The 12,048-nt window shown below is 38.5% G+C and overlaps 1 protein-coding gene across 2 annotated transcripts; it reads right to left on the reverse strand.

Moving 5' to 3' along the window:
* Nucleotides 1–707: 707 nt before the first annotated feature.
* LOC102195476 (probable phosphatase phospho1) lies at nt 708–5,337 on the reverse strand. 2 transcript variants are annotated; one of them, XM_005753142.1, is made up of 2 exons: nt 5,196–5,337; nt 708–3,578 (listed from the first exon to the last, which is right to left on the reverse strand). In XM_005753142.1, the coding sequence occupies exons 1-2, from the start codon at nt 5,206–5,208 to the stop codon at nt 2,791–2,793; spliced, it is 801 nt and encodes a 266-aa protein (XP_005753199.1). In that variant the 5' UTR covers nt 5,209–5,337; the 3' UTR covers nt 708–2,790. The 2 variants fall into 2 exon arrangements, with proteins under 2 accessions (XP_005753199.1, XP_005753200.1); XM_005753143.1 differs by lacking the exon at nt 5,196–5,337 and adding an exon at nt 5,069–5,123.
* Nucleotides 5,338–12,048: the final 6,711 nt, after the last annotated feature.

Genomic DNA, 12,048 nt, shown 5'->3' on the forward strand with positions numbered 1-12,048 from the left:
TTTAAGGTCATCGCGTATTTGTGAGCAAATGCTTTTGCATATTCGTAGTGTTTCCTCCCTTAAATGAAATATCTACTTTGCAAGTATTGCAAGTTGCCCTGTTTCTAACAAGAACCGGGTTTCAATACCCATATTTCACTTTAATCCCTAACCGGTTTGTTTGACAAGCCTTTCCTCAAAAGCCTTAAACCTCAGCTTGGTTTTGATTCTTTTCTTGAACTTAACTTAAAAATCAAACCAGTCGTTAAAGTCATCTTGTCAGTCAAGACTTCTACCTAAATTTAAAGCATGTGTTTCTATCAATGACCTTGAGGAGATCGTTCATGGTTTCATCACATCCTGACTAGGAAAAGGCAATTTGTTGAACTAAGAAAAACACTAACACTGATATCATGATTGCAGTTGCTGACTGGTATAGAAACCCCAACTGAAACTATACTTCTTCTCAAAGGCCATTCCAGCTTAAGATGAATTATAACTGTGTTATTTTCTCCAGTATATTTTTTATACTGTAAAAAGATTTGCTGTGCTCAAGCTCTGTGGTGTTTTTGCATGTGCTGTTATAAATTAGAACTCATCTTTACAGGGTGTTGATTTTGTGTCACAGATATAAACCAGACAACAAAAACACATTGTCAGGTAATGGCTTTATATTCCTGTTAATATGATACATTACACGCATAATAGAACTTTTGATGTAATGAATATACAACAAACCGCAAAATCGAAAAACAAGACCTTTTCTTTCCCCCCCCCATTGTTGTAATATAAGCATGGTTGTCTAAAAATCGCAATATTGAAGTGACCTGTGGTTGAGTAACACACATAAAAATATCACAAGTCAAGTTTTTCATCCAGTAGAACCTCTCTGTATAGAGCATTTAGTTATTGCACCAAATCTATTTTAGTTTAGATTTGGTACACAGATTAAAAGTAAACTAATGTTTTTACAGTCTTAAACCATGATCTCTACAGTTACAGTACGATACAGAGGAACGCCCACAGCATATTTGTAACACAGCATTGGATAAGAATTAGGTTTAGAGCTCAGTGAATTTCAGAGTCAGACTCATGAACATCTACAAAAGTTCACAAGTAAAATTTGTTTGGTCGAAATTCAACAGTACAAAACAAACAAATGCTGCTATATGATGTTGCTCGTTTAAGTCTCCCTTCCCTGAGAAATTAAAAAAACACCCCTTAAAGTAAATTTCCAGCACTTACACAACAATTTGTCATTTGTTAAGGCTAAAAAAATGTCACCAGTTTTACACACTACTTTACCGTTTTACTTCTTTTCATTAGCACCCACTTTTCCCTTTATAAACATGGACTTTATTCAACCAGGAAACAGAACTCTTGAGTATCAAATTCATCTTGGTAAAGACAGACAGCATTAACCTAACATAGTTCAATATTAGCTTTTCTAAAGCTGAAACCAGTCTCACAAGGGATTCAAGACTTAACAGATGTAAAGTATTGCTTCAAACAAAAAATGAAGAAAAGAATACCCTTCAATGCATTAATTAACTCTTCATAATCAATACCAAACAATACTAAGTATATATTTTTCCCCTGTTGCAAGTTTAGTGAGGAAGAAATGAATTTACATGCTGATTTATGCAGATATACTGAAAATCATCATCAACTGGGAAAGCATTCAAATAGAAAGAAGAACTTCTTTATCCTGACCCAAAATGAAAACATCTTATCAGTAAAAATAATCACTAGAAGTTTTTAATATGGTATGATTCCATTACATTAACCCTTCTAAAATTGGTAGTGTGCATTTGGCTTTTTTCCATTGTTTCAGAGGGACAGGGAATAACGTTAGACCGACCGGCAGCTGTGTGTCTATGGCATGCCTGGTGTAAATTACTGTTGTGCAATCAAGCCCAGATTAAGTATCAGTAATGGGAGGTGGGGAGTGCACAGGTACTGGCGTATGTCATCTTATCTCTTATCTTTTCTGACCTTGTCCTTGGCCAACATGGTCTTATGTCCCAGAAAGTTTCATAACACCTGGCCCTACTTATGTGGACGTAGATGGAGTTTTTTTAAAGGAAGCGTGACAAAAGAGAAAAAGTTTAAATCTCCCCATGAATGAAATCTCATACAGTTAAGAGGAGAAGCAAACCATCAGAGTTCGCATTGCTCAAAAATGTAAACTACACGTGTACTGAAGGGATGGTTGCTTCATAAACGGCAACTTCAGAGCACGCATGACAATTTGGTTACGATGTTCTCTCCCATTTATCAGACTTGATAAGGAGAACAAAGTGCATAATGAATACTGCATATCTATTATTGATCAAATATCCTTGCTATTGCTAGCTAACTGAATTTTAATACCACGCGATTTACAATGCGGCATACATGTTTAATACCAGAGTCATTGGGATGAAATAGCCTTTTGCATGAGGCTAGAATTACAGCAGTTTAAGTGTCTTGTCAAACATTATATTTAAAAACCATTAGCACTATGAGTTAACCTTTTACTGGCTAGCTTATCGTAGCATAGAGAGTGGAAACAAGGGGAAACACCTGGCCTGGTACAAAAAGGAATCTTCTATTTAGAACCTCTTACTACCACATTTGATCATTTTCAATTAAGATTTCACAAAGTTGAAGAATAAAAATAAAATAAATCCTACATCTGTAGGATGGTCTGGTTGTTGCTCGGCTAAAATCATGCATAACCTGCCTGCCAAGTGGACTAGTGTTGGCGCACCTTTATTGCACTTGTTCCCCTCTTACAGACCTTCTTTCACAAGTACAGGCATGCAGTTCTCATTTCTCCTCCACTATTTTCTTCAGGCAGTCTACTATGTCTTCGCCACTGACCCAAGGTTCAATGTTTGTTTTGAACTTGGCAGACTGCTGAAACTCCTTTAGCAGCCTGTGCATTGGAAAGTCTTTCCTGGGGAAAGCCGTGTCCCGGGGCCCCAAAGCCAGACAAGGGCAGGTGTCATTGGCCCCATCTCCAATATAGAAGACCCTCTGAAAGGGAACGCCGCCACGCTCCTTCTGCCGCTCCGTCAAATACTCCCGAAGGATCACCTGCTTGCACATGTTATCAGGACAACGGGGGCATGAGTGCGAGTGGAAAGAGAGGAGCACAAGCTGACCAGCCGCATTAAAACTGGACGGGTTTGTGAAAATCTTTCTGAAAAGGTCACGCACCCCAGCATGCCTAAGCCAGGTTTCAATAAAATACATGTTGGCATCGGAGACCACCACAAGCTCAAAGTCCTGCTGGTGGCTCTGCAGATACTGGAAGAGATTCATGAGGCCTTGATTTGGTGGGATCTTCTCCACTGCTGAATGAATGGAGTCTTTAGAGACGCCCTGCTCAGCCATGTAGGCCAAAATCTTCTGCGTATTTTCATTATACTGCCCCTCCCTGTAACTGTTTTTCAGCCAAGCAGGGAGCTCTTTGTCTGGCAGAGTACGCACCAAAGCATCGTCGCTGCTTTCGCAAATGATGGTCTCGTCGAAGTCAAACAACACCAAAAAGCGTTGATCCTGTGGTGCGGCAGGCGTTAAAGGAGCTGTCATCTTTGGTGAGTGATTTCTTTCTGGGGGGGAAAAAAAGCAGAGGTGGAAGGAATGAAACAGAGAGCCCTTTTTTTCTCACCGTCAAGGACAGCAGACTCTGAAGCACACTGTTTTATAGCATCCTGGTGTAAAACTTTAATGGCGAGAAGCCAAAAAAGCCATCAATCAGAGTTTAAATCACAGAGAGTTCAGGGTTAAATTAAACTGAAGCACCAGAGGAAAACAACAACATGCATTAAGACTCTTAATGAGGCTATGAGCTGAAGGGGAAATGTGTGTTTACAAGAGTAAAGGAAGGGAGTTTAAATGAAACAAAAGTACCTCATAAACAGGATGTTCATTACAATTAATGAAAGAAATGAAAAAAACAACAACAACAACCCCAAAGAAGGGCAAATTGTTAAACTCTTTATCTAAATCTCTTTCCACACAAACATGCCTTCAGTCCTTTTAAAATCATTTATTTAAACTTAGAGGCCACATCTTTCAGCAGTGCCAGTCTCTTGTTTACATAGCTGATATATAGCACAAGGCTTCCCCTTTTACAGGCCTGTTGTAACTCCAGCGAAGAGAGGGCTGATTATGTCACAGACGTTTGGTGGGATGTTAAATCTACTGGAGTAGTTACTGTGAAATGTAGACGTTTTTATGAAAAGAGCTATAATTCCTCTGAATTGAAGATGAACAGGAGTGTATATTTTGAAAAATGTAAAGCTTTAACAATTTTTTTCCCTGTAACCTCCTTTTAGTTTTCATGCCAAGTTTTAAAACTTGACATAAATATGTCATATTTGCAGATATGGCAATTAATCTTTAGACACCTCATAGCAGAAACGAAAAGCACAGGTGTTAACAGTGGGATGCATTCCACTTGTCGGGCATGTGTGTGTGTGAAATGAGCCATTATTAAATTCACGTGAGCATTTTCCCGCCAAGGTAGGAAACATTAAAAGTGGCAGATCAGAGAAAAGAAATGATTTGATAAGAGATGTCACATGTCATCTGCATCACTACAGAAAACAAAACAAAAAAAATCAAAATTATAAAAGAAAATTGTAAAATAATCAATGCCAGTGTTTCTGACACTTTTGGATGAGTAAACATTGACCCAGGAACATAATTGGTGTTCCTGGAAACCAACATAACAGGAGTGTGATGGATAACGAATACGCCCTTGAAGGCCAGGCTGATTTTACAAGCATGTTATTAACCCAGTACTGCAATCTAGCTGTACCTGTGACTGCGACAGAGGGCATTGGGTCCATACAGAAAGTAAAACAACAAGACCTGACTTGATCGATTGTTAATATTTGCATAACATTCGTAACATGTTATGCAGGCTGCCTCCAGGAACTAAAAATGACATGCAACTTACAGCTTTGGTGCACACATGTGCCAAGTGAGCACAAGCCTGATCTCCCCAGCAGCCACTGCGTTATTAATAGCACACATTTACACACTAAGCTATCTAATTTTAACCCCGGCGAACTATTTCTGTATGAGAGGTTACCTCTGAAAGTCATAAGCCAGTCATTGCATGAACGGAGCAGAATAAAAGGCTGATGTAACCATTTAAATGTGACACACGTTAAAAATAAAAGAAGAAGAAAAATAACACAGAGAGGAAAACGGCCTACCGGTGGAGGGCATATATAAGCGGGGATGGTCGGCTAGGTGTCCGGCTCCCAGATCCGCATCCCAGTGACGCGGTAAGATTTTTTAAAGGAGACTCCACAGCGGATCGAGGGTATTCCCATTTAAAGCCGTTGCGTCAAGCAAGCCGACGTAAACACGTGATTTCCGCCATGACCTTCCAAAGTAAAAGCTTCAGCGAGTAGCTTAAGTGTACTTGGTGAACCTATATTAAATGTATGGTACACTGTTACGGTTATGTAAACAAATACGACAGAAAGTGATACCATGCCGAATGCGCCCAGGTATTACTTTTTTGTACTCTACAAAGTTTAAGATGAACTAAAATTGTACATTTTTGCAAATACAACAGTTATTATAAACGTACTAGTAGCTTAAATCTCATGTGTGGTGAATCTACTGAAAAATGTCCCATTTTATCTCATCCAAGTACTTCATAATACATACTTACTTTAAAACATGAAACGCAACCTTTAAACAGGCAGGAAAATATATAAAAATGTGAAATGTCTGCGTAGGTTCTCAGTAATCCAGGTCATAGTAGTTGTAAGAGCCTCATCCCAATCCGATTTACTCCCTGTTAGACCTCTGCCTTACCATCACATATTTGAAATACAATAAGGGTTGTGTCACTCAAAGGTCAACATCTTTAAAGAAGAAGCTCAAATAAAGAAACACCTACTGGTTTATTCCAGATGACACTTGGTTAAAAATCAAAACACAAGAGGTAGAGGTTTCATGAACACATGAGCTGAGTGGATGAAAACATCAAGTTCACCAAAAAATAGATACCTATTTGATTCCCATTGGAGTGGGTATTGTAGGTCAAAGGGTAGGTCAGAGACCTACCACCCACTGGAGCATAAACGTTCCCTATGAGGCTGAAAGGAAATAAAAGGAATACACATGTAAAGAAATCTCTTAAAACACATGATGGGATAGAGCAATATCTCAGAGGTTTCACCCCTCAGCTGTGATGATGTTAATGATCATTTTTCACACCTCGGCTCATGTGGCGACACACATGATCAATAGTGGGTTAATGACAAGTTCAGCACATGGAGTTATCTGAGCTTAAGAAGCTTTTAGGGGTCCTTTTGCTTTAAAATTCAATTCAATTTTCAATTCAGTTTTATTTATATAGCGCCAAATCAAAACAACAGTCGCCTCAAGGCACTTTATGTTGTAAGGTAGACCCTACAATAATACATACAGAGAAAAACTCAATCATACGATCCCCTATGATTGAGGCATTCTTAACAGTATAGCAGCTGTCCCCATGCTGTTTCTGGGTCTGGCCTTGGCACACCCTGTAACTGGACTCTGTACCTCGGTGTCGTAATTTACAGAGCTGGCCTACCGGGTTTAAAGTACATTTCAGTTTATACAACAGTACTATTAGCTGACCTACTAATAACTGACAAGTAAACTGATAAATAAACTGCTTTTTTTCCTTTTACTTTGCAGGTGACGTGTTGCAGGTCGGAAAAAACTCAAGCTGTCCCTTCGCCTGATGGTGGAAATATCCCTCTAAAAATATACAGAGGCATTCTTGTATCAGCAGCAGTCACGAGTATGAGATTGTTATATACAGCTAACAGCTAAGGGTTAAGAGGTTTGACGTTCATAAATCCTAAAAGATACATTGTCATTTTATTCCTCTGCATGTGTGTGAATGCTTCTTCTATAAGCCTAGATAAATTTTTGCCTACATCCAATTTGTCGTATGGCTACTAGAATAACTTGTAGTTTAAAACTATGTACATACAGTCATATGAAAAAGAAAGTTTTAATAGGACTTTATGAAAAAAAAGATTAACTTGTGTCTTTGGCAGCAGTAGCTTGTTATAAGCATTTTCTATATGACTTGCCCCGTTTTACAGCATTGCTTTAGGTCATTGAGATTTTCACACACTTGTTAAGGGTTTTTTAACGACCCTTCACTTGTTAAGGGTCTTTTAACGACCCTTCACAAGATTTCAGATGGGCTGAGATCTAGACTTTAATGGGCCATTCCATTGCAAATTTGCTTCTGTGCTTGGACTCATTGACATATGCATGCCCTATTTTAGGCCAAGCTTTAGCTGTGAGGTTGCCTCACATTTGACACTAGATTACTCAGCAGTTTCTCAACACCTTAATTACTTCTTAACACAGAATAACTGCTATGATGCCTTCCAGTCAGGTTTTAGACAGAACCACAGCACCGAAACTGCTCTGACCAAAGTGTTTAATGACATATGTCTGAATACAGACAGTGGAAAAATGTCTGTTTTAGTTTTACTGGATTTCAGCAGCATTTGATACAGTTGACCACAACATATTACTCAAACGACTGGAGAACTGGGCAGGTCTTTCAGGAACTGTACTAAACTGGTTCAAAACATACTTAGAAAACAGGAAATACTTTGTATCAATGGGTAACTTCACATCTGAGCAGACAAGTATCACATGTGGAGTTCCCCAAGGTTCCATCTTGGGACCCCTTCTGTTTAACATCTACATGCTCCCACTGGCACAGATTATAAACAACAACAAAATAAACTATCACAGCTATGAAGATGACACACAAATATGTATCACAATGTCACCAGGAGACCGAGGCCCTGTACAGGCTCTTGGTAAATGCATTGAGGAAATTAATGACTGGTTGTGTCGCAATTTTCTCCAGCTAAACAAAAACAAAACTGAGGTAATAGTCTTTGGAGCCAAAGAAAAACGATTACAGGTCACCAGAGAACTTCAATCTACACACCTAAAAACCACCAACCAGGCGAGAAATGTGGGTGTAGTGATGGATCCAGGCCTAAACTTATAAAAACACATTAAGACAATAACAAAGTCAGCTTACTATCACCTCAAGAATATTTCAAGGATAAAAGATCTGATGTCTCAACAGGACCTGGAAAAACTAGTCCATGCATTCATCTTTAGCAGGCTTGATTACTGTAACAGCATCTTTACAGGTCTACCTAAAAAACCAGTCAGACAACTACAGCTCATTCAGAACTCTGCTGCTCGAGTCCTCACTAAGACCAAAAAAGTGGACCACATCAGTCCAGCTCTGAGGTCTTTACACTGGCTGCCTGTCCGTCAGAGGATAGACTTTAAAGTTCTGATGCTGGCCTATAAAGCTCTGAATGGTTTAGGACCAAAATACACCTCCTGGATCCGGTTTTTATCAGTTCCCAGAGTCAGAACCAGACACGGAGAAGCTGCATTCAGCTTTTATGCTCCATATATCTGGAACAAAATCCCAGAAAGCCTCAGATCAGCTGAAACACTCAGTTTATTTAAATCCAGGTTGAAGACTCACCTATTCTCAGCTGCATTTGAATAAAGCACCAAATCCACACTGTTTTACTTTTAAGCTTAGATTTCAAAACTTACATTTTAACTACTGATTTTATCTACTGTTCCTTTCTTTTTCCCCCATTTTAAATCATGCTTTTTATTTGTTTTTATTTTTTAAATGTCTCTGTAAAGCACTTTGCTGAACACCTTGAATTGTGCTATATAAATAAACTTGCCTTGCCTACTATAGATTAGGTGTTCCCTGTGCTTGACATTTGGTATGAGGTGTTGGAGGTGTGGTTTTTACCAAATATGGTTTTGTAGAGACAAATTTGCTGGAACCCCCACTCCTGGGAAGGTTGTGACATTTTTGTGGCGTTAACACAGCTGAATGCTGCAGAACAACAAACTGTCAAAACGTCTGCTTTTACAGACAAGGTGGTGATCGGTTAATAGCAGCGCTGACTGCTACTTACTTTCTCAATCCTGTTGATGTTATTTTCTGTCCTACTGTAGAATATCATTAATGCTATTTTAGTATTTGAGGTTTATATAAGTACCATTTATCTGAGAATTTTTTCTGTGAAATAATTTGATTAATTTTCATAGGTTTATCAAATTAGACTGTATATTACTGCTTACTTCAGTTTTTTTTTAAAAATGTTTTAATTTATGCACATTTCCATAAGAATACGTGAGTTTCCTGTAAGTGTCATGTAGGCTAATGCCCAAAGAAGGGAGCTCTTTGGATATATTTTTTCAGCAACACAAAAATAAAGTTGCCAATAAATAATCTGTCAGTGTCATCCATGGTGGATGGTCATAGGGATATCCACTGGCTTCGTGGTGAGTAAATGAAGCTAAATCAAAGGTTACAACAGTATGCAGGACGAAGAGAAGCAAATATGTTTCTTCATATACTGTCCATCAGTTTCATGTTAAACCTACCAGGGATCAAAACATTACTGCAAATAAATTTCTTTCTGCTCTGTATTAATGTATGATGTGTCATAAATGAGCAATGATCTGTAAAAACAACACTATGATCTCTTACCATTAGCGAGCTGGAAACAGCGATCAGCCTCTGAAACGCTGCTCTTAAACATGTACATACAGCGACCCCTGCTGGTTGCCATATATACTTAAAAATCAAAATTCATCTTTGCGGTCAATTGATGGAAATAAAATAAAAACAGCAGCACAGTACGGAAGCTGTGATCAACTGTCGTGCAGGGCGGTTTCATCGTCAAACCTAGTGATTCAACAGCAGTCTACAGGTAGAGGTCATTATGGAGTCAACTCAGTCACAAGATGTGATAATGCTTTAATAATACAGACATGTTAGTGCCATATGAACATAGAAGACGTTTGTTTGAACTGTGTATACAAAGAAAAAAGAAACGGTAACACATTAAATAGTTTTGGAACAACACTGTCACACAAGCAATGGAAGTAATTACACTGCAAATTAGATGCTGATAGATATGAAACATGGTTTAGGATAATAATGATAAGAATGACTTTCAATTGTTCAACTGAGATTTTTAATGAAGCCAGAATTTACAAAGAGCTTTTATTTATTTATTTATTTTTTAAACAGACAGGACCTCTTTGGATGTTGATGTATGAAGCATCTGTCAAACTAACGCAAATACACTTTAATTAGAGCCGTCTGTGCAAATTAGCATTTTTGTGGATGAATTCCTGTTTATTTCTTAATATGAAACATTTGATAACAAACGCTACAGTACAGCTTCTGAATAGGCAACATAGTGGAGAGCTGCAACTCTCAGTGAGCACTATAGGTGTCGTTCACTGCACGCACCAGTGTGTGTGAATGGGTGGATGACTGGATGTGTAAAGCGCTTTGGGGTCCTTAGGTACTAGTAAGGCGCTATACAAATACAGGCCATTTACCATTTTTAATTCTGCATCAGTTTATGCATAACCAACAATCACGGAGAACATGAGCGGACAGTTACTATTGATCAAAGCCTAAACACTGGCTCAAACCCGTTTGCGTCTCCAATCACATTCATTTTAGCAAAGCTGCTTGCAGAGAGGAATTAGAGGGCTAAAAGAAATCACTAAACTTGACTAATTTGTTTATTCAATGTTGCTATATCGCTAGGTGGTTAACATTCATCTGTCATGTAGGGACTGGGCTTGTGGGTTCAAAAATGATACAAGTGAACAAAGCCTGAAAGACTTCTACGTGAACTTCCGCTGGAAACATCACGAATCACAAAGACTCCAGATCCCACTCAAAAATCCACATCACATCTTATTTCAAACTAGGAGAAGGAATGCTGGCCAAACTTAACAATACTAGTCCAAGTCGCCTAAAGAAATGTCACAAATGTAAATAACATAAAACACTGTCTGTGAAACTTTGTTACAAGTGCTCTACAGAAACCGGCTCTGCTGGAAAGGGAGGTGCAGTTTGAGAGTTAAGCTCTAGAGACAGAAAGACACAAAGCAGCACTGAGAGGGTGGAGAGAGGAATGTGAGGCGCTGGGATGGTGTGGACGGAGGGAAAACTCTTCCTCTTGTGCTCCGGATCCTCCGCTTCGAGCATTGAATTACACCCACATCTGGACAAAACATCTGCACTACTGAGCCCCAACGCCACTTATATAGGTCATCCATTCAAAGGAGCAGATATGCAAGCAATGACCAAAAGACAACATCAGCAACAACAGAAAAAAAAAAGTATAAAATGCATCAGTGCGGAGAAGGAATTGCTAAGTAACACGCGCTGTAATCCTGTAAACTTTGATTGTAACGATGGCAGTGAAGGATTTAAGAACGCATCTAAAGCACAGAAGAAAACTGAGGAAAGAAACCTGCCTTGAAACGGTTCGCCAAACCGTTTCAGTGGGACATTCTTTGGAAGAAAACACAAGAGTGACTGCCAAGGCACGGAAGTCCCTCTAATTGTTATTCACAGTTGGCTTGACAGCAGTGGTGAAAGCTGGTTTCAGATTTGGCACAAATAAGTGAGGAAACTGCAAAAGCGACACAATAACACACCGACACAGGCTTTCCTTAAACAAAGATCCGTGTAACAACATTTGTCACTGCAGAGTAAGTGGGAGAAGAAAAAAAGGCATCTCATCATTACACACATTAGTAGGGAAATAATCACAAGTGTTATTCGTATTAAACAGGAAATAATTGATTATTGTTATTAATTCACATAATTATCAGGATACTTAAAAAAAAAACAACTATATTTAGGTGGAAGGTCTTTCTGCAGAACACATGAGCTGTTTGAACCCTCAAATGCATCCAGATAACATAATTATGGTCTTTTTTCCCCCAAAATTAATAACAAATGTTGAAAATTTGGAGGAAAGTGTAAAAGTGAATGATCAAAATCATTAATTACAAATACAAATTATTTTGCTAAATAAACTTGCCAATCTTTTAATGGAAATTCTTTTAGGGTGATCTCAAAATTCTCAGAACATGCAAGCACCCCACTTACTTTAAATTGAAACACTATCCTTATTTAAGTTGAGTTTTTACCCTAAATAATAC

This window comes from Pundamilia nyererei, unplaced genomic scaffold (genome assembly GCF_000239375.1).
Source record: "Pundamilia nyererei isolate P.nyererei 1_Seehausen unplaced genomic scaffold, PunNye1.0 scaffold00407, whole genome shotgun sequence".
NCBI classification, from domain to species: Eukaryota; Metazoa; Chordata; class Actinopteri; order Cichliformes; family Cichlidae; genus Pundamilia; species Pundamilia nyererei.